At 39.1% G+C, this 21,245-nt stretch overlaps 1 protein-coding gene across 7 annotated transcripts in view; it reads left to right on the plus strand.

Moving 5' to 3' along the window:
• AOPEP (aminopeptidase O (putative)) overlaps positions 1 to 21,245 on the plus strand; it is a 190,685-nt gene that overhangs the window by 14,722 nt on the left and 154,718 nt on the right. For all 7 annotated transcript variants that reach the window (XM_061456324.1, XM_061456331.1, XM_061456330.1 and 4 more), the window contains 3 exons: positions 7,146 to 7,312; positions 14,786 to 14,942; positions 18,716 to 18,964. In XM_061456324.1, the coding sequence (XP_061312308.1) occupies positions 7,146 to 7,312; positions 14,786 to 14,942; positions 18,716 to 18,964 (573 nt within the window). The remainder of the gene's footprint in view (positions 1 to 7,145; positions 7,313 to 14,785; positions 14,943 to 18,715; positions 18,965 to 21,245) is intronic.

The raw sequence follows: 21,245 nt of genomic DNA on the forward strand, positions 1-21,245 counted from the left end.
TCTCATGGCCCAGGATAGTGTTCCGGGCAGTGGCATGGGGCACAGCGTATGTTTCAAGCCACCCGGTGGTTGCTTCCACCATGGTAAGCACATGGCGCTTGCCTTGGCGGGTTGGTGGCAGTGTGATATAATCAGTGTGCCAGGCCTCCCCATATTTGTACTTCAGCCATCGTCCTCCATACCAAAGAGGCTTTAACCACTTGGCTTGCTTAATTGCAGCACATGTTTCACACTCATGAATAACCTGGGAATAGCATCCATTGTTGAGTCCACCCCTCAGTCACAAGCCCATCTATATGTTGCATCTCTGCCCTGATGGCCTGAAGTATCATGGGCCCACCAGGCCAAAAATAATTCACCCTTATGTTGCCAATCTAAGTCCATCTGAGCCACTTCAATCTTAGCCACTTTATCCACTTGTTGGTTGTTCTGGTGTTTCCCAGTGCTCCTGTCCCAGTGCAGTCTGGATCAGTCCATGGCAAATGGTAGGGCTGTGTTTCCACCCCTGGGGCAGTCGGTTCCAAGTGTACTGGACGCTCCTCCAAGTAAAAGCAAACTGTGGCCTGCACTCTGCTGCCAAAGGAATTGAGAAAAATGCGTTGGCAATATCAATCGTGGCATACCACTTGGCTGCCTTAGTCTCCAGTTCATACTGAAGTTCTAGCATGTCCGGTACAGCAGCACTCAGTGGTGGTGTGACTTCATTCAGGCCACGATAGTCTACTGTTAGTCTCCATTCTCCATTAGACTTTCGCACTGGCCATATGGGGCTATTAAAGGGTGAGCGGGTCCTGCTGATCACTCCTTGGCTCTCCAGTCTACGAATCAGCTGATGGATGGGAATCAGGGAGTCTCAGCTGGTGTGATATTGCCTCTGGTGCACTGTTGTGGTCGCAATTGGCACTTGTTTATTCTTCGACCTTCAGCAACCCCACAACAGAAGGATCTTCTGAGAGACCAGGCAAGGTGGGCAGCAGCTTAATTTCCTCAATCTCCAAAGCAGCAATGCCAAAAGCCCATTGGTACCCTTTTGGGTCTTTGAAGTACCCTCTCCTGAGGTAGTCTATGCCAAGGATGCATGGAGCCTCTGGGTGCTTTTGCCAGTTCCTCCCAGTCAGGCTGATTTCAGCCCCCAGTACAGTCAACTCTTGGGATCCTCCTGTCACTCCAGAAATAGAAATAGGTTCCACCCCTTGACAGCTTGATGGCATCAGGGTACACTGTGCACCGGTATGTACTAGAGCCTTATACTTCTGTGGGACTGATGTGCCAGGCCATCTGATCCACACAGACCAGTAAATCCAACTGTCCCTTACCTCCACCTGGCTGGAGGCAGGGCCCCTCTAATAGTCATCACAATGTTGGACACTTTAGTCTTGTAGACAGGGATTATTCTTCGTTATCACAGGAGCTGGAGTAAAATCAGCTCTTCCACTCCATTTGGGAACCTGCTCACCAGAGACTGAAGCCACAGCTCTCATGGGATGATCATCCTTGACCTTTGTTTCATTCTTCAATTCATGCACCCATTCCTCCAGAGCTGAGGTAGGTTTTCCATCCCACTTTCTCATGTCTACTCCGTGAACCCACAGGTAAAACTGTAGGTTGGCCTGTGGCGTGTACTTCCTATATGATCTCTCTCGAGCCTTTTCTTAATAGCTGAGACGTGGGTTGGTACATGTGAGGAGCTGTATAGATCGGATAGATCGTCTCTCAATTGTTTGAACTCCTGGAACAGTTTTTCCATGCTGAAATGATGGAAGGGGTGAGATTGTCTTAGAGCTCTCAAAGCTGACAAATCATCCAGTGTTGGTGGTGCTACGTCATGCCAGGTTATTGCTACCAGTGAGTGGGCATATGATGATGGTGCACTCCGTGTAAATTTCTGCCTCATGGGTCATGTACATTTGACTTCATCTGGATCTATGGGTGCATTCCCGGCATCTGGCCTGCGATAGATCATCTCTACAATGACTGATTCCCTCAGAAACTGGATGCCTTTTTCAATCATGGTCCACTTGGCCGAACAATGTATAACATCGTCCTTGTACGGAAAGCTTTCTTTCACAGCTGCCAAGAGCCGCCTCCAAAGACTGAGGGAGTTTTTCTGTCTTGCAATTGCTTTGTCAATTCCCTCTTCTCTAGCAAGTGATCCCAGCTGTTTTACTGCTTGGCTTCCCTATCTTCTACTTTGTGACCTTCGGCCTCATTGTCCCAGCATCAGAGCAACTAGGTGATGATGTGCTTCCGTGGTTGATGGGTAAAATCTTTTTGCATATTCCATAGCTCAGTTGAGGACTAGAGTTGAGAAGTCACCTCTTCTTCCTCTTCCCCTGATTCATGTAATAATATCTCCTGATCAGATCCTGTCCCTTGTAGTAACTGCTTTGCTTCTTCATCTTTCTTCACTGTATGGGTTACTTTTTGTGCCTCTTGTTTGCTTTTCCCCTTGCATACAGGGGCAACCGATACTGGCACAAATTGGTCCTTTGGTTTAGCTGCAGTGACTGTCACCATGGTTGGAGTGTCTGCAGTATCTGTTGTCAGGGTTGGTGCAGCCACTGTGCTTGGGTGTTGAGTAGCACCAGTATCTGCGCTGTCTGTTGCTGTCGGGGTTTGAGTAGCTGCTGTACTTGTCATTGGAGTGGGTGTAGTTACTGGTTTTTGGAGCTGGAGTAGCTGTGTTGTCTGTTGTAGTCAGAGTTAAGCATAACTGCTGTACTTGTCACTAGGGTTGGTGTATCTGCTGTATTTGGAGTTGGAGTAGCTGCACTGTCTGTTGCTTTGCATCAGATCCAGAGACATTTTGTTCACTTTGAAGGTGCTGAATAGTGTTGAACAAGGCTCTGTAAGCACAGGCCAAGCCCCAGCACATTGCCATGATTTGTCCCTCTCTGATATGATCAGGATGACAACACACCTCATTTAAGTGTTTTACTAATTTTTCCAGATTTTGCACTTCTTCAGTGGTGAAGTTCCAAAGCACTGGAGGGGCCCACAGGCCTAGATACTTGCCCATGCTATCCCACACACCCTGCCACTCATGACTGTCCAGCCTTAGGGAAAATCTCTTAGTCCTCCTATATCATTGTCTAACCCTAGACAAGACCCAAACCTGACTCTTCTTAACTTTCGAGATCAGATGAAATGGTCATGGGTAAAACACACTCTGAATGCGTGCCAACATGGTGGTCCCCATCACAATCAGCAGGCAGGTCTCAAGGGTACCCAAAGGCCATTCAGAACCTTCAGAACTTTCAAATGATGCTGTAAGTAGTCTGATGGGGGAGCTGGGAACATAAAGGAATGTTTCCTTCGTAGGTTGACCACCTGAGGAGGGGTAAAAAGATGTGTAATTGCTTAACACTTTCATTATATACCTCCCAAATTATAGAGGTGATGACCGCACTGGGAATTCAAGCCAGATCAGTTTCATGATCAATGAGTCTATTGTATTACAAGTCATTACCATAAAGTACAGCAAAACAAGAACCTTAGCCCAAGCACCCCAGCCAATAAACACTAAACCACAAAATACTGGCTGTAAGTGAGGTATGACATGCTGAAACTGTGAGATCAAGAGCAACAACTTTGAGAGACAATAATCAGCATTGTGACAAGTGACTATTAATCAGAAACAATAAATGCTTATGACAAATGTGATTAGAAACACTCTGGTCAGATCTGTTGTTATCTCAACCCTTTGTGCCCCACATTGGGTGCCACAAAGAACTGTAGTGGTTTGAGCCCAGCCAGTAACTCAGAACCACGCAGCCGCTCACTCACTCCCCCACTTCCTCCCCCAACTCCCAGAGGGATGGGGAGGAGAATCGAAAGATGTAACTCCCACGGGTTGAGATAAGAACAGTCCAGTAACTAAGGTATAACACAAACCACTACTGCTGCTGCCACCAATAATAATGATAAGGGAAATAACAAGGGGAGATAATACAACTGCTCACCACCCACCAACTGATACCCAGCCCGACCTGAGCAGCGATCTCACCCTTCCAGGTAACTCCCCGCAATTTATATAGTGGGCATGATGTGCTGTGGTATGGAATACCTCTTTGGCTAATTTGGGTCTGGTGTCCTGTCTCTGCTTCCTCCCAGCTTCCCCTCCTCCCTGGCAGAGCATGAGACTCAGAAAGTCCTTGGTCAGAGTAATCATTACTTGGCAACAACTAAAACCATCGGTGTTACCAGTGTTGTTCCCACACTGAAAGTCAAAAACACTGCGCTGCACCAGCTACTAAGAAGGAGAAAAATGACTGCTGCTCCTGAACCCAGGACAAAAAGATGAAGACAAAAAAATAATGAGTTGATGGCCTGCTGCCAGTCAAGCTTGCAGGTGGTCTCACTATGAATATACAAATACCTAATTAAAAGCCGATGTAATTGTTGTTCTGATAGTTTCCTCTTGCTATTTAGAATTTACATGTTTTATTACTATCTTCTTTGCAGACTTTGACATCTTTGAATACATTTTGATTTGATATAATGAGGTTAGTAAGGATACATGGACAAAAATTTTATTGAGACATGTGAGCAGTGGAAAGGAGGCTGTTTTGAAAAAAGAGATTTTGTGCTTGACCAATCTTTCTCCACTTTTCTAACTCCCTTTCTACTTGGGCCTTAATTGTAGAAACTTGTGACCCGCCTGTGTAAGTATTTTAGAATGAAGATATTTTAGGATAAAAAAGATAGTTATATAATTATTTCTTATAATGAGATGCTTCTTAGTCCAGCATGAAAGCTGTTGAACTGAGAGGCTTGAAACTAAGCCTGAAAGCACAGCTTGAACACTAGCACTAAGCAAATCTTTTCACTGTTTTACATTTCACCCATCTGCGAAACGGTATTGACATTATTTGTAAAATACTTTATGGTCTGCAGGTAAAAAATGTTCTCTGAGAACAAGATAACATTCATGGTCTTGGTAGCTTCTGTTCCGTGTTATGTTTGTATTGTATTTGACACAGCATTGTAACATTATGCTTCATGCTGTTCTGCTAGCCCTTTTCCCCGCTCATTGTGACATTTCCCTTAGGATATGAAAATCCCCTATAATGCTCTTAAGACTGGGTTATATCAACAGCAGCCAGCAAAACCACCTTCAGGCAGCAAAACGACTTTCACAAATGCATGGTAAATCATTAGTAAAATATATGTATCAGTAGCCATTAACCCCACCTTTCCCCTCATTCCTAGAATCACTACTAGGATCTCTTTTTATATCTTGTGTATTTAATTAAGTTTTCATGAATGAGGAGCCATCCTTTCCTCCCTGTCGCCTCCCAGTAAGCATATGATTTAGGATAAATAGCATGTCCAGTATCTCTTAGCTAGCATTACAAGGAGAAAGCAGAACTTAAAAGCTCTTACTTTTCCTTGTGAACTCACCATTCAGTTTTCTAGAAGGAAACAAAGGTATTTTATGTATTATCAGAGTTGGTTACAAATTCAGGTTTAGTAGATTAATTCCAAAGAATTAAAGCTAATTAAAGATTTATACACATTAGTGGTCTTTTACATTTAGCTGTGCATTGTGTTTTACTGGGTAAAAGATAACCACCTTCTCAAAAGACAAAAGATAACTACAGGTATTTTTTGAGCTTTACTGGATATCTATGTCCTACTCTATTCACTCTGACACATGGCAGGGGGGAGTCAAATTAATTTCATTTTCTGGTTGTGCATAGGCCTACTTAAACTGCAGTTTCACTGAAAGATCAAGCTGGCCTTCATTAGTTAAGCCACTGTAACTTGATTGTGCCATGGACAGCTCTGGATTCAATACCATAAATAGATAGCACTTTTGACAAGAGGGCAAAAATAGCTTCAGAATATTTTTCATGTTTGGCCATCAGTATCTCCCAAGTTATTTCCTCTGGGAATAATTTGAATGGAGGAGCTGTTTGGACGCGAGTAAAGAAGATACTCAGATTTTAGCCATTGCAAAATAGGTTTTGCCCTAAAAATCTGTCTTCTATCTTCCAAAGTGTTTTGATGATATTTACACTTGAGTTATGAAAGATACTGATCAAAATATTTTTAGCCTCAAGCATTTACAAAATAACTTGTCATGCTCCCAGATGATTTAAATATCATAGGTTTTTAAAAACTCAGGGCAATGAAGTTAAGCTTTTAAGATTTTCTTTATCTGGAGAAACCTACTGACTGTGCTTAGTTTATATAATTTATAAATTTATTTCTGTAATTTATATTTGAAAACCTAACTTTTTTAGTAGTAGGAATTTTGATAAAACTGCAAAATGCAACAAAAGAAGTAGAAAAAGAATTATTATATCTGAACACCAACAACAGCAAGGTAGGAGTTAATGAAAGGCCTTGTTACCTTCCCAGCTGTAGCTAAGCTGCTAGTAAGAAACTGGCTGGCATGAAATATTGCAGCTGAAATTTGAAAGGGGCAGTAGATGGAGAGGATGCCTAGGAGAGGGTTAGAGAAACTGCAAAAAGAATAATACTACAAGGAAGATTGCTACATGAGAAGCAAGAAGGAGACTGAGGCTGATAGGGAAGAAATACTTGCTTCTCATTATATGCCCTGTGGTTGAAGTTCTGAAAGGCAGGTGAGCTAGCATGCATTACATTAGTGCAAGAAGAAATGTAAAATAGTCAGGATTTATTTAGGCTTGGGCTAAAAAAGGCAAGAGGCTAGACCTATTGCTCACAGTTTGCATGAGCTTCCAGATTGTATGGAGAGATGGGATTAATGATCATGAAAGCACTACTGCAATGACAACAGGGAGGTGTCAAAGGTGTCAATGAAGCCTTGCAAAGGCATATCGTCAGAAGATACTCAGAAGCCTTCTTTAGCCTTATGGATTCAGCTGAAGGCCATTATATAAGGCTAGAAGGCTCATGCATAAGCAGGCGAGGGGAAAGACTGTAGTTACTCTTTTCTAGTTTATGTAAAAATTGTTGTGGCAGTCTTGCTTTTCTTCATCCTAAGTGACTTTAAATTGTATGTTGATTGGTTCATGTCATACAGGTTTGAAACCTACAGAGCTGAGGTTAAAAATAAACACCTCAGTACAACAGTAGGTTGGATTCTAGATAGAAAAATTAATTCACTCTTTCTTACTGTAACTCCAGTTTCAATGTCTTTTCCTTACATCTAGGCCATGTGTTTATACGATGGGATCGCCAATAAACAACAGAGCTCTTTTCCCATGCCAAGAGCCACCTATTGCCTTGTCAACGTGGCAGGCCTCCGTCCGAACAGCTGCAGACTTTGTTGTGTTAATGAGTGGTGAAAACTCAGCAGAGCCAGTCCAGCTTCAAGAAGGTGAGATATACTTTCTACAGCAAATTATTTTCAATAATTTTATAATTATAAATGTAGCTTAGTAGATATGTAATAGTTGAAATAATGAAATTCCTAACCTGAAAAGCACTTACTTGTCTGATTACATATCTGTAATCTCCATATCGTTCTATGGAAAGTTACTTGCCCAAGGCCTCAGGTTAGGAATAAGAATTCAAGGCATCTACATTTCACTGTGTTATTTCTACTTACTTTTTTCTGAGGTTTTATTCCTTTACTTTTCCCAAACTTTATTTTTCTAAACTTCACTTGGATTTAATCACTCTACAGTTGAACGTTTCATAGATGAGGTACTTTATCAGGCTCTTGACAACTTCAGGCCTTGGTAAATCATTAACTTCCAGTTTTAGTTTTCCAGTCGAAGTATAGATCAACATGCCAGTGATTAGAAGCGGTCATTGTGTCATGTCTGTTTCCTGAGATATATGGAATAGATGAAGAATATCAGGTCAGTCCCCTGCAAATCTGGTCTTTGGGGTTTTTTGACATTGGTAGATAATACATTGTGCAGCAGTAAGCAAGCAGATATTTTTCTTTGGTGTTGTTTATTCTCTAAACCTCTGTCTTCACAAAGAAGGAAGTTTTTAAGGCAGTTCTACGGGTAATACAAAGTATGTCTTGCTTCCATAGTTTTGAGATAATCTGTCAAACTGGGTCAGTTATTTTCTACTATAAATAGTTCTGATGAAAAGTAGCATATAGTAAACAGAATAGATGTTTATGGGGAAAAAAACCTCTTATGTTCCCCTTCAAATTTACTCTTGAGGGGGAAAAAAAAAGAGTCTCCTTGATTTGAGAACCATCAGTTAATCCATTTCCATGGAATTATCTGATTATTTTTGGCCATATGTGAAGCCTGTTTCAAGCCTTGTCTCTGCTGTTGAAATATGGAAAGCTGCCATGATAAGTACTCAGCTCACTTGGATAATACTACTTTCCTGTCTCACATCAAGAAAGCAAGCGTGCTATTGCCTTCAGATCAGAACAGCTCTGCCATCATTGTTTGATTAATTTAATCCACACTTAACACCTTTCTAAAGAGTTGTTGCTTGTCTGTCCCTCAGTGGTGGCTATGTGGTATGAAATTTTAAGAGCAAGAAGAATGCTTATGTGAATTTCTAGAAATAGAAACCTTGGAAAAACTTCAGGCAATAAAAATTGTCATAGGTCAGTTAAAACTGATACTTTCTTAGACCAGCTAGCTATTTGAAAATATTGTGAAATAATTATATCCTTATTAACATGTTTTGTCATTTAGTTTAAAACACCTATTAAAAATTTATACTTGAATAAAGAAAAAAAGATAACTAGTTGTGGGAAAAAACAGCTTAAAAATGCTGTTGATGGAGTGTTGAGAATTAAATCAGAGTACCCTGTCATTAATGATAGCACTGGGGCTTAGTTACCTAAAGTCAGTCTTGTCACCCATAGAGAACAGAAGGGGCTTTTATTTAAATCCTTGTAGTTGTTGCAGTGGATTACTTTATGTTGGTCATTCATGTGTCAGCATAAAGCTTTGTTTGGTTTAGGTTTATTTTTTGTGTTTGGTGTTTTTTTGTTTTGTTTAGGTTTTTTTAATTTTCCAAAGTCTGACCCAGTATATTTCCTTTCCTATGAAATGTGAAAGCAAGAAATACTGTAAGAAGTCTTTAATGGAAAGACTAGTAGGGAGGAAATGACTCATTTTAGCTTCGCTGTGCTGTTGAAGTGCTGAGTGGAAAGTGTGAACTGGGAAGAACCAAATGAAGTGTTAAAGCTGGCTCTTTTAAGAGCCATGTGACAATGTCAAAGTTTTGTGCTGAACTTAACTGAAGAGAAGCAGCAGAAGCACCTAGTGCATTTCTGTCCTTCTACCTTTCCTCATGATGGAATTCCCAAGAGTGTGGAAGTCCCTGCTTATGGACTATGTGGGACACACACAATTACTTAGGCTACTTTTGATGTCATGATGCGAAGTTGCTGGGTTTCTTTAAAGGTAGTAGGCATTTTGCTCCAATAGCTCTCAAAGACTTAATCATGGATGAGGCCTTGTAAAAATATGCAAAACAGGTATAGAGGAAGAAGGGGAAAGAATAATATTGTGAGAAATATTATAAGAACCAGACAAACCCAACGCTCAAGTGCTAATCTGAAGCTTGGGTAAATTCTTAATGAATTTAGAAATACAAATTCATTAATTTAATTAAGAAAACCTGAAGAGTTAAAAAGCTAAAAGTGGTCTGTAATGTTAAATAACCTGTCCTACATAGATTGTGTTTTTAGGCAGTTATGCAGGGAATATGAAATCTGTCCAGCTTAAAATTTTGTCTTTATATTTGTAAAACATACCTAAAAGTCTTTCAGGTTGGCTTCAATTAGAATAACTTTTCTTTGACAGATTATTTATATACACTATGCTATTGTTGTACTGCATATTTATGAAATCCTAGATAACAGACAGAACACAAAAATACATTTTTAAAATGCAGTTGCTATTTTGGCAAGCAGTTGTGGATGAATTTCTTCTGAATAGAATTACAAGTTATCTGAATATTTTTTCCTTTAAACATCATCACAAGTGTGCAAACAGACAATAAAAGAACACCAAGCAAGGATGATACCTTCATTCTTTTAAACAGAGCTCTGCATTCTGCTTCACAGACCTACATCTCTAGAGGCACAGATGCTGTAATCCAGAGTATTAGGTAGACTAGTAACACACACAAACTCCTCGTTTTGCCAGTTGTATTTGCAGATTTTGGTAACAGCGTACTTTATTCTGTATGTTTCATTTCTGCATTCTGCCTCTTACTAAACTATGGCTCATCCTGTCATTTGAAGTAAAGTGAGGCCACATTTGTTTGAAAATACTGATACTTCACCTACTCAAGTACATATTGTAACTATTCAAGTATGACTTAAAAGTGCGTGAGAATACCAAGCATTCTTTATGGAGTACTTAGAGAAAATAAAAAAATTGTTAGAAAAATGCAACTGACAATGCCTTTTGGCAGAAAGCTTTACAGAGATCACTCTGGATGTGTAATGTGAACCATTCAACCAACGGATTTATTTTTCAGCACTTGACAGTTTTACTTTCCTTCAGCATATTGCTGCAACACATAGAAGGTGCAAATGTATTTGGTCACAAGTACCTTTATATTTGTTTTAATTCATGTTCAAGGAGTAAATATCCAAGCATGAAGTGTGAAATTGACTGGCTTGCTCTTTGTGTGGTTACATTATGTAGCCAATTATTTTGTTTTGCCATCTCTGATACCAATGAGAAGGTGTATTCTATTATTGAGAGGAAATACTGTGGTGGAGAAGGCACCGGTATTGCTATGTAGCTAGCAGCAACAGTAGTTGTTTTTGTGTGTTTGCTCTCCTCTTGCTTTTCACAAGGCAAAATGAGTCCAGTGCTTGTGTTGATTGATCTCCAGCATGTATCAGGAGCTGCAGCACAGGAGTTGACAGCTCATCCCATGCTACTCATCCTTCCAGGCCAGTGCTACTCATCCTTCCGAGCCAGTGCTGAACTGATGCCCTGGCATGAATGTGCTCTGTGGGAAATTCTGGCTTGCAGATGAGATCAAAGATTTCTACAAGTTACAGAGAATTTTAGAAAGCTGGAGGGCTCTTAGTCCTGGTACTCCAACCAAAGAGTAGTTTTGGCATAAATACTTATTTAGCTACAGTTTTATGTATTAGCACTAGCTCCTTACTTTGCATAGCAAATGATGTGTGGGACTGTCTCTCTTTTTCCTTAGAGGTAGCTGAGTTTTGTGGGTTTTTTTTTAGTAAATCATCGACATTGTATGTATTTTGTGCTGTTTATATTTGTGTTAGTATAAACTGTTTGAAAGAAAATATACTATAAGTAAGAATGCTGTTAATGTTCTTGCATTTGGCATTATCAGATACTGACTGGTACATGTTTCTTCAGTTATAAAGGACTCCACAGGGCTCAGAGCAATGCTAAATGAATTAAAAATTCTAGGGATTAATTACATCATTCATCATCATTATTTCAAGTAGAAGAAATAAATGGCCTTTAAATTGTTCTTTTGCACAATTATAAATAGATTATTTTTTCCTACCCTTGTTAAAAGTAGTTCTAATTTTTGCATGGAAAGTTTTCCACTCACAGCTCATGGAGTAGGTGATTGTTGTTGCACAGTTTTTCAGTTATGACATGATAGATTTGATATGCAGAACTGAAAAAAAAACCCTTAAAAATATTTCAAAATTACTTGTAGAGAAAATATTTTGAAGTATTATAATTGCCTAAAATAATTTATGTGTAGGAATCAAGTTGCTTTTAAATTGCCTGGTTGTAGTGAGAGGGTATTAGCATTACAAATAAAAGGACCAGTGCACTTTTCCTCTGTTTATTCTATGGGCAAGCCCCAGCTTAGTCTCTTGTTCTTCCCAACATTTCCTTGCTTAGTCTGGAAGTGTTTTTGTGGTACAAAATACTGGTTTTGGTAAAGCAAGCCATCTTCCCCTTCAGCTGCATTGTTTTCTCTTACCCTGGAGGTGGTGCTGTCTCCAAGGCTGCCCTTTGGAAACCAGAGGGCAGCCAGGGGAAGGGAGGAGTAGTGTAGAGTTTGTAATCCCAGTCTGTACCCTGGGATAGATCTGAGGTTAGAGATAAAGGGAAACAGAACAAATCCCCTGGCCTGAAGAAAGTTAAAGGAAGGGAAATCACGGAGAAAAGGGCAGGTTGGAAGACAGTCTTACCAGTAGCGAGGGGAAAAGACAGACGGTAAATGAAGCTTAGACTCTTGAAACAGTAATGCATGGTGCTTGCTGGAGGGAACTGTTGCCAATATAAAGACTATTTCAGTCGTCCATCAGTGAACACACTATAGAGAGAACTCAGCTGTCATGCCAGAGCATGTGATTTCGGCTATTCAAGGCAAAACAACGGTATAACTATATAGTCACCCTTCACAGTTCAAGAGTATGAACGCAGAAGATAGATTGAGCCCCAGTTAGGTGTGTAAAGACAGTATAAATCTTGGATTTTGTTCTGGGAGTATCCAGAGTTCACATGCTTTCTATAATGTCTGCAAAATACAAGGGGCATGGAAACAAGACGAGGATCTGTATGTTAGTTGCTTTTCTTTTCTTCAGGAAATCCAAATTTAGAGAAATCTGAAAACACATACCAAGAAAAGCTAACTGACTTTGGTACCTTCACCTTTTTCTAGGGTTTGCTGCAGCGTCAAATAGCATATATTCATTGCTAATACCTGTAAATTTGTGAATACAGTACAAGCCGTTCTTTTCTCTGGACTGTTAAACTGATTCCCCATTCATTTTGACATTCTATTCACTCTACCTATGTTTTATAAGAAACCTCTATGGTCTTGCTTGCTCTAGCCTGTTTTGCTGAACTTGTTTCTCACCATAATCCTCTCTGTTCCCTCTGTTTGCACACTACAGGCCCACAGACACACTTTCCATGTAGCCAATCTCCTCACTGTTGTGACAGCTTTCTCCTTTACATCTTCTGCCGTTTAGAGCAGTTTTCTGTGACTGCCTTTTGACATTCATGCTTTTTTTCAGAACTCAATTGAAAACACATTAGTTTTTCCATTACGATTCCTCAGATTTTTACTCCTCCTCAGCTGTTACTTAATTCTTAAGGTTTTACAATTAGCATAACTGCATAAAACATTCTGTAATGCTTTGTATGCACGTAAAGTGCAGTACTGTAGCCTACCTGTGGGCCTGCTTGTGTACAAATCTAAGTCAATGGGAAAGCTGGTATTAATGACAGTGTGTCAATAAAACTCTCCACATCAGGAGTCTGGTATTTCAAAATAATAAATTGTTGTTCTCCTGGGTGACTTCTTTCTCTCCAGGTGTCATTTATTTGCCTTAGCTCATTTGTAGCCTTGGTAAGTTCATTGAAAAAAAAAAAAAACACAACCCAAAAAAGAGGAGGTGGAATTTGAAAAATAGTTATTATCCACCTTGTTCCTAATGTGTTTTGAGCAAATAAGTTCCTTGTGCTCACATGCTGACAGGAGGTTAGGAAAATTACAGGAGTAATGTATGTTCATCTAACGAACAATACAGACAAAAGGTTTCTGAAGGTAGTGGTGAATGTTGCCGAAAGTAGAATGGAGTGAAAGAGTGTAAGTGGTTGCTAGTGCATGTAAGAGGCAGAGGCTTTGTCTTCATCTCAGAAGACTTCACAAACACTATTGTTTTGTTGCACTAAATAGTAGGTGGAAAAATTGTTGAAGCTTTGTTTTTCTTGTCCTTCCTTTGTACAGCTTGATTTGTGGGCATTAAGGTAGGAAACCCACAGATGCTTTGCTGCAGTTGTTTATTTCCTTTCCTCTGTGCCTTGTGGCCTCCAATCTATTGTTGGTTTGTTTTTTTTTTTCCATTTTTTTCCTTTTGTTAGTCTTCCATAGCTGTGGTCATAATACTATTGCAAAAGAACAAGTACATGTTCTCTTAAAATAACCAGTTTGTATGTGTCCACAGTTGCCACAGCTACAGTTATTTGCACATGATTCAGCAGGTTGTAACTTCATGCTAGGCTTTTTCCGAGAGTGATTAAGCTATTAGAATGGTGTAGTAACTGTATTTGTGGCCATAAATAAGTACTTGAATGTAATTCTGAAGCTATATTCTTTCCAATAGGCAAATGGATAAACCAAAGCAACATTTAGATTAATGAAAAGTATGCTGTCCAGCAGAAACATCTCCAGCTTATCCAAATGTGTTCATAGGTACTGTCATCCTGTACTGTACTGTACTACTTGACTTACCGTCTTTTTACCTTCTAATACACTCTGTAAACATGTTTTAGCACCTCCTGGATTATCATGACCAAATCACTGATTTAGGCAATATCCCATCTGTTTCTAAGCTTTGATTTCTTACTGCCTCATTGGCACATCATGTATCTCAGATTTCCAGGTTGAATTCACAAGCACTGGTGTTGCTTGTTAGAACTTGCTTATCAGCTTGGTATGGTCCAGAACACAAAGAAAAGGTTTTATACGTGAGATAATACAGTCAGGACAAAACCATAAGGTTGTTAATCCAGGGTTGAAAGACTTAAAATTTATTTTTTCTCTATATGTGGATCTGAAGTTGCTATTAGGTTTTATAGCTGATTCAGTTCTTAGGCAGTGACAGTACGATCCTGTTAAGCTGCATTAATCACATCCCACTTATGGATGATTTCTTTATAGATAAAAACATCAGCAGATTGAAGAAAGTTGCATGTGTAAATGAAAAGTACTGAATCCATGGTGGTTACACATGACTCTTTTATGTGTCAATGAAATTATTTTTCTTTCCTCAACAAAAATACCAGGAAGTAAGGTGGGAGGTTTGGCCCAAAATCTAAGGTACATAAAAATGGTAAGTTCTGAGTGTGTGCTGTTACTGATGAGTCTGTACAAATGTTCTCTTTATTTACAGGTATCATGAGCTGGTACTACTATGTGACTATGCCAATGCCAGCATCCACCTTCACTATTGCTGTGGGGTGCTGGCAGGAAGTTAAACAGCAGGGCTTCACAGCTGCTATGCAGACAAACACTAAGTTTTCCCTGCCATCTTCACAAGCTGATTTCAGGTTAGTGTTCAGAATACTGTTGAAAAATGAGGTACATGGGTAGCATTTTCATTTACTCTCTGGAATGTGAAAGTGAGTCAGTACAGGAATCAAAACAGAACTTGTTTAATCTGAACAGAAAAATCTTGACAGGAAAATAATTCCAAAGGCATTATTTCATGGGCAAGGGTGTGGTTCTTTGTATGTGGAAACAAGCTGGTTAGTGAGCAACAGGGTTAAAAAATCCTGGTGTCCTCTGGATTTGTATTCTACATCCTGTATCTCTTAATGCCCTGATGCAGCAATAACACATCCTCCTTTGTTTCTTACGGTGCCTGGCTGTAAGGTCTGTCATGTTACCAAACTCAGGCTGTTTGGATACCCAGCACCCCTCACAATATTGCCTACTCATTCACGTTTTTCATTCCTGTCCAGTCCCATCCCAGAGCTAGAGCTGGCCTGTGCAGTGTGGCTTTCCTGGGGTGATGTGACTGAGTACATGAAAGACAGTTGGGCCATAAAACAAAGTTGGGCCAATGTTTCTTTTCAATGAAAAAATACCCTGTCGTCTGATATATGCAGTGGTTACTCGGCTGTCTTTTGGATACATCTATTCCTCCTTCTAATCTAGTCAAAACTGCTCATTAAGTTTAAATTATTACAGAGTAATGGATGAACAGAACAATACTATATAGGTCTGCAAGTGACATTTAAAGCTAAAAATTCTTTGGAGAAGTAACATTTGTTTGCCTGTGTATTCATAGTTAGCAGAAGTCTCAGACATGGCACTTGATTTACTCACATATTACTCTCAACTTTTGAAATTCATAGAGTCATAGAATCACAGAATTCCAACAGCCCAAGTTGGAAGGCACTTTAAAAGATCATCTGGTTCAGTGTGTAATGGGAAGGGGAGCTTAGATGAGGTTATCTAGCACTCATTTCCCCTTGTCTTCTCCTTGTGAAGGGAGACTGTGTCCTTTGTAGATGCCTTTTAAGTACTGGAATACTGCAACTGAGCCTACCCTCCCCTGCTCCTGTCCTCAGAAAAAGCCTAGCTCCTCCTGCCTTTCCTCACAAGGCAGGTTCTTCAGCCTTTCTTTCATTTTGTTGGCCCTCCTTTGGACCCTCTGCTGTCTGTGTCTTTCTCGAAATGTAGGGACCAGAACTTGACGCAGTATTCCAGATGCAGCCTGACGAGCACTGAACAGAGTGCAGTGATCATGTCTCTGCTAGTAATGCCCCTGTGGATGCAGCCAAGGATCTGATTTGCCTTTGTTTTTGCAGTGGTGCTCTGTAGAATCCTGTTCAGCTGCTTGTCCATCAGAAACCCTGGGTCCCTTTCAGGAAGGCAGCTCCCCTGACACACAGGTCCTAGCCTGTGCTGCGCTCTTTGGTTGTGTTATCCCAGGTGCAGGACTTTGAACATGTCTCTGTTGAGCTTCACACCATTCTTTCTAGCCCCTTCTTCCCGCCTGTCCAGGTTTCTCTGTAAGATGCTCTCCCTTCTGACATGTTCACCTCACCACCCTGGTGTCATCAGCCAACCTGGAGAGGGTGTTTTCAATCCCATCATCCAGGACATTTGTGAAGACGCTGAACAGCATGGGACCAGCATTGATCCGTGGGGGACTTGTGACAGGCTGCCAGCCTGAGTGTAAACCACTGATTATTGTCCTCTTGAGTGCAGCCTGTGAGTCAAGTTCCCACATGTCTTACAGACCATCCATCCAGTCTGTATTTCACCAGTTTGTCCAGAAGGCTGTGGGAAACTGTGATGAATGTTTTGCTGAAGTCCAGGCAAACAATATCCACTACTATTCCCATGTCAACAGAAAATGTTATTTTGTTGTAGAAAAGGGATCAGCTTAGTCAGGCCATAAGTATTTTTTGCTGTTATGCACTTAGAAATTTAACCAAGACAATACTTCGCTTTTAAATTGACGGTTTGGGCTTATGCTGTGTTAATGTAAAGACAGTAGACATCTTTACCATGTGATAAAGCTAGAGAGAATTTGGAACTTGAGGACCTAATAGGGATTTCTTATTAGAATTTTAAATGGAAGTATTCTGATGGCTTGCAGCATGACTAGTTTTGTAAACTGAAAATTGTAATAAATCTTGAGAATAAGAATTCTTATATTTTACCTAAGACCGGTAAGACATGAGTATTCAAGCTCTAAAATAGTTTATAGGTCTGATAAGCTTCTATTAGTTTTTTTTTGGGGGGTAGGGGAGTTTCCTCTACTATAGTATGTTTTTAATATGATTGCCTCTACAGAAATATGCTGTAGATGTTCACTATATATTCCTCTCTAATGTATAGCGTGTTCAGTAATAGAAATTTTTATTGATTTGGTGCAAAATATTATCTGGCAGAGCACTGAAAAAATAAATGAAAGTTTCAAATTTTTTTGTAAAACTTTTGAAAAGATAATGGAGATAAACTCCTTAGGAGCGGGAAAAGGAAAGATTTCTGAAAGTTGTTGAAATGTCCAGTGTAATTTATGTCCAGATGCCAGTGAGTTTGACATAAGGAGGCTGTATCAAAGAAAATGGTAAATAGAACTAGAGTGTTAAATAAGTTTCCTATCTCCTTGAGGTCATTAAGAACTTGGCAACTTTTACTAGAGATAGGGTACTAGCTTTCATGTTCTTGCATAATGTCAACTCTGATAATGAAATACAAAGTGACGTTATTTTAGAGCAGAAATATACTGGGCTAGACCACACTTGGAAAAAAAATGTATAATGATGGGTGTACATTTTTTGCATATATAATCAATGAAATAACATAGAGTTCACTTCTTTCACAGGAGGAGTTACATAAGGTGTGAAAAGTGTTGGCACCTAAGCAAAATGTAGTCCTTTTCTGTGTGTTATTATTTTGTTTTGTATGTCAGCACTCACCTGGAGCATGATCTTCCAAATATAAATGCTTTGGGTGGTGCTGGTGCAATAACAATAAATGCTTTGCCCGTTCAGACATAGAGCCAGCTTCCTTAAGTTAAATCTCAAACCAAGGAGAGGCTCTGCACTGTAGAGAAGTCAGGCTAACAGGTGAAAACATGAAACTGATTTCTGCTTAGATATGTCTGTTTGGGCAGATAAATTATTGTGAAGGTATATGACTCAGTATTTAGGAAGAATTTGATTTACCCCTCCTTTCTTCCAGCTACAGCTCTGAATGTACTGTAAAAGTAATGTAAATTAAGCTTGATCCTAAGGAAAAAAAAAACAAGCATGTAAACATTTTCAAATGTCTATAGTGACCTGAACTGATATCTACTCTTAGTTTTTACTTGCAAACAAAGAAACAAAAACCCAGTAAAAGTTCCTGAAGAATTTTAATAACAACAGAAAAAAGCCCCCTGTGAATTTCATTCTAATTACACTTACTATTTTAATAATATATAAAATTTTATGTTTGTAGTCAAGTTTGGATATGAATTCTCTGAATATTTTTGTATAATTAGTTTTCTTTAAGTACATTTTGAGCACTTATTCTTTTAATGCATTTCTATTATAAAACCAAGGTTTGATTGGTCTTTTTAGATACGAGTAACTATATCAGTTCTACTCAGACATGTAGTAATGAGTGTTTTCACAGTGCTGCACATGTGTGAACAGTGTGAGAATACAAGTGAGTTGGGTTAATGTGAACTAACTGTCATTCTGATGTTTAGAGAATATCTTTCTCAGTTTACACAGTTTTGCCCATTTCTGGTATCACATTAAATTTTTTTATTTATTTATTTTATTTTATTTTTTTTTTTTAATTTTGCTATTGGCAGATGGCATGAAGAAATTTGTGGCCATGTGGAATATCCCTGCCGTTTCCAGGATCCTGCTGCCAGGTTGGAGGCAGTCATTCCTTACAGAGTCTTTACTCCCCATTGCCTTATGGAATGCTGTGAAGAATATTTGCTTCAGCTAATTCCTCAGTGCCTCTCAGCTGCTTACACCACACTGGGTACCCACCCCTTTTCCAGGCTTGATGTTTTGATAGTTCCTTCCAACTTTTCCAGCCTGGGAATGGCTAGGTAAAGAAACTTCTTAGTATATGATCTCCTGTATTTTATTAGACTCCTTTTTATCAGCTAGTTAACAGTGTCAAATTGCTGTCAATATAAAGTTGCTGTGCTGTTTTTCTTAACTGAAACTTAAGACTCTAATTCTGTCTTCATGCGGTTAGGTTTGTTTGCATCCTTTGTGCTACGATCTTTGATTTTAGTTTTAACAAGACTTGGGGAAGGAAAATATAATCTTACTAGACATGTGGGTCTCAATTTCCTCATTTGCCAAACTGAGCATTTTTTATTGGTTCTATTGATTTAAATACTTGATGCTGCTATTACTCTGTCATGTTTTCTTTTGGCATTTATGTCACATATGTCTTGACAGAGAAAAAGCATGTTAAAATCCAGATTTAGAGTTTATTCATAGGCCTTTGTGATTTACAAGTTTTTAGTCAAGCAGTGGGCTTTGAAAGCTGAGTAAGGGAAACTGTAAGGATTATAGGATCAAGTTTTCATGGAATTATTGAGAATAAAAAGCTTAATGAAATATTTTTGGTTTTACAGTATAATTTGCATTTGTGCACCAACAATAGAATTTTAGCTCTATTATTTGTAAGACAATGTGTAGCAATTGCAATTTGCCATTTGCTGTTTTTTTTTTTGTAAATATTTTTTAAGTTGGTAATAAGATAGCATTTATTAATAGCAGAGAATGAAACTTCGTACTCACGCTTTGCCCAGTGCCAACAGTAGAGTGGATTCATCTAGGCAGATGGACACAGCATTCCAGATAAGAATTAAATGCAAAGCTCTGTGAGAAAGATGGGGACTGGAAGGGGAGATGTATTCCCAGACTGTTGGGTTTGTGTTTTGAAGCTCTTTAGGGAAGTTGTTGAGTAGATTTGGTATCTGAAGCAACTTCGGATTGCATAAATTGTGAGTCCAATTGCTGTGATCAACCAGAAGGTTTATTTCTTTTAACAAACTATATAATTAATCAAATTAGAAAATATTTTATGCTATGTGTTTTGTTTCTTATTTATATAGATTTTTTTCTACAGCTTTCCTCTTGTAATCCTCCTTAGGAATAAAAGTATACAATTATGCTGGAGTGTAATAATATCATACAGCTTTACTATAAAATTACTTCTTTTTTTTTTTTTTTTTTTTTTGTGAATATTATAAAATTTAAAACTTAAGCATTCAGTGACCCCCCTCTGTCATACAAGCCTTGTAACTCTAGACATCTTGTAGTGGTTGTTGAGTTTTCAATGACAGCTCTTTGCTCAATGAACTCCTGAACAAAAGCATCAACAAACTTACGTAAGTCCTGGTTGCTTTGGGCACCCACCGCAGATTGTAGTCTCTGATACTTTGTCTAGAGGTTTGATTTGAAGGTGTGATACTCTGTACCATGTTCTTAAAGCCATATGAAATTGGTAACACTGCTTGGCAATTTCCTCTGACTCGCAGGCATGGCACTAAAAGGTTGACATAGGTCCTTATGGATCACTGTAATTAAGGAAGAAATTGGCCATTTTACTTAGCTGGGTAATAAGAGGAGTGATCAGTGCAACCACAGAGGGCAAGACACTAGAAAAAAAAAAAAGAAAGCGGAGAGAGATGTCTAGGCCAAATGACAGCTCAATAGGAGAAATCTTCAGGTTTCAGTTGTTGATAGCTACTGCTCTTTGGGAAGTTGTCAGAGCTTCCCCTGGATGTACATGTCCCAGAATTTATAGGGAAAAGATGCCTGCAGGGTATTCTGTTGCAAAACTATCTGTGGTTGTCCAAGTCCAGATTGCATGTTCAGAATATTGTAATTGTGCTTTCTTTGTGAAGGAGATGAGAAAAACCTATCCTTTTAATTCCCTGTGCTTCTTCTAACCACTGTCAGTTCCAGGTGATCCATATAATTGAATATAGGTAAAGGTTGAAAGAAAGAACATGCATACTTCCTAATGCTTTTCATTCAACAGTTCATCAAGCCAAGCACATTCAAATTTTTCAAAATTGTAATAAAGGAATAATTTAATCTGTTTAAATGTCAAGCTGTATTTGGACAGCAAAGGAAATTAAGTGACTCAGAATAGCTCGTTTGTTCTTGTTCCGTGTGATTCGTCAAATAAGACTTCTATGTATATAGCAAGCTACTTAAATGGTTAATTCCTGTGCATGCAATGATGATTACCTAAATTACTTCAGTTAAGAATAAGTGATGTGCAAACCCATGTCCAAACCCCCATTAAAAAAGTTAGCTATTATCTTGGGTTGAAAGGGGTGCTGTAGTATTTATTTTTTTATC

Source organism: Pezoporus flaviventris, unplaced genomic scaffold, assembly GCF_033815535.1.
Source record: "Pezoporus flaviventris isolate CSIRO_AGI_PZ_B2104156 unplaced genomic scaffold, CSIRO_AGI_Pfla_v1 ptg000022l, whole genome shotgun sequence".
Taxonomy (NCBI): domain Eukaryota; kingdom Metazoa; phylum Chordata; class Aves; order Psittaciformes; family Psittacidae; genus Pezoporus; species Pezoporus flaviventris.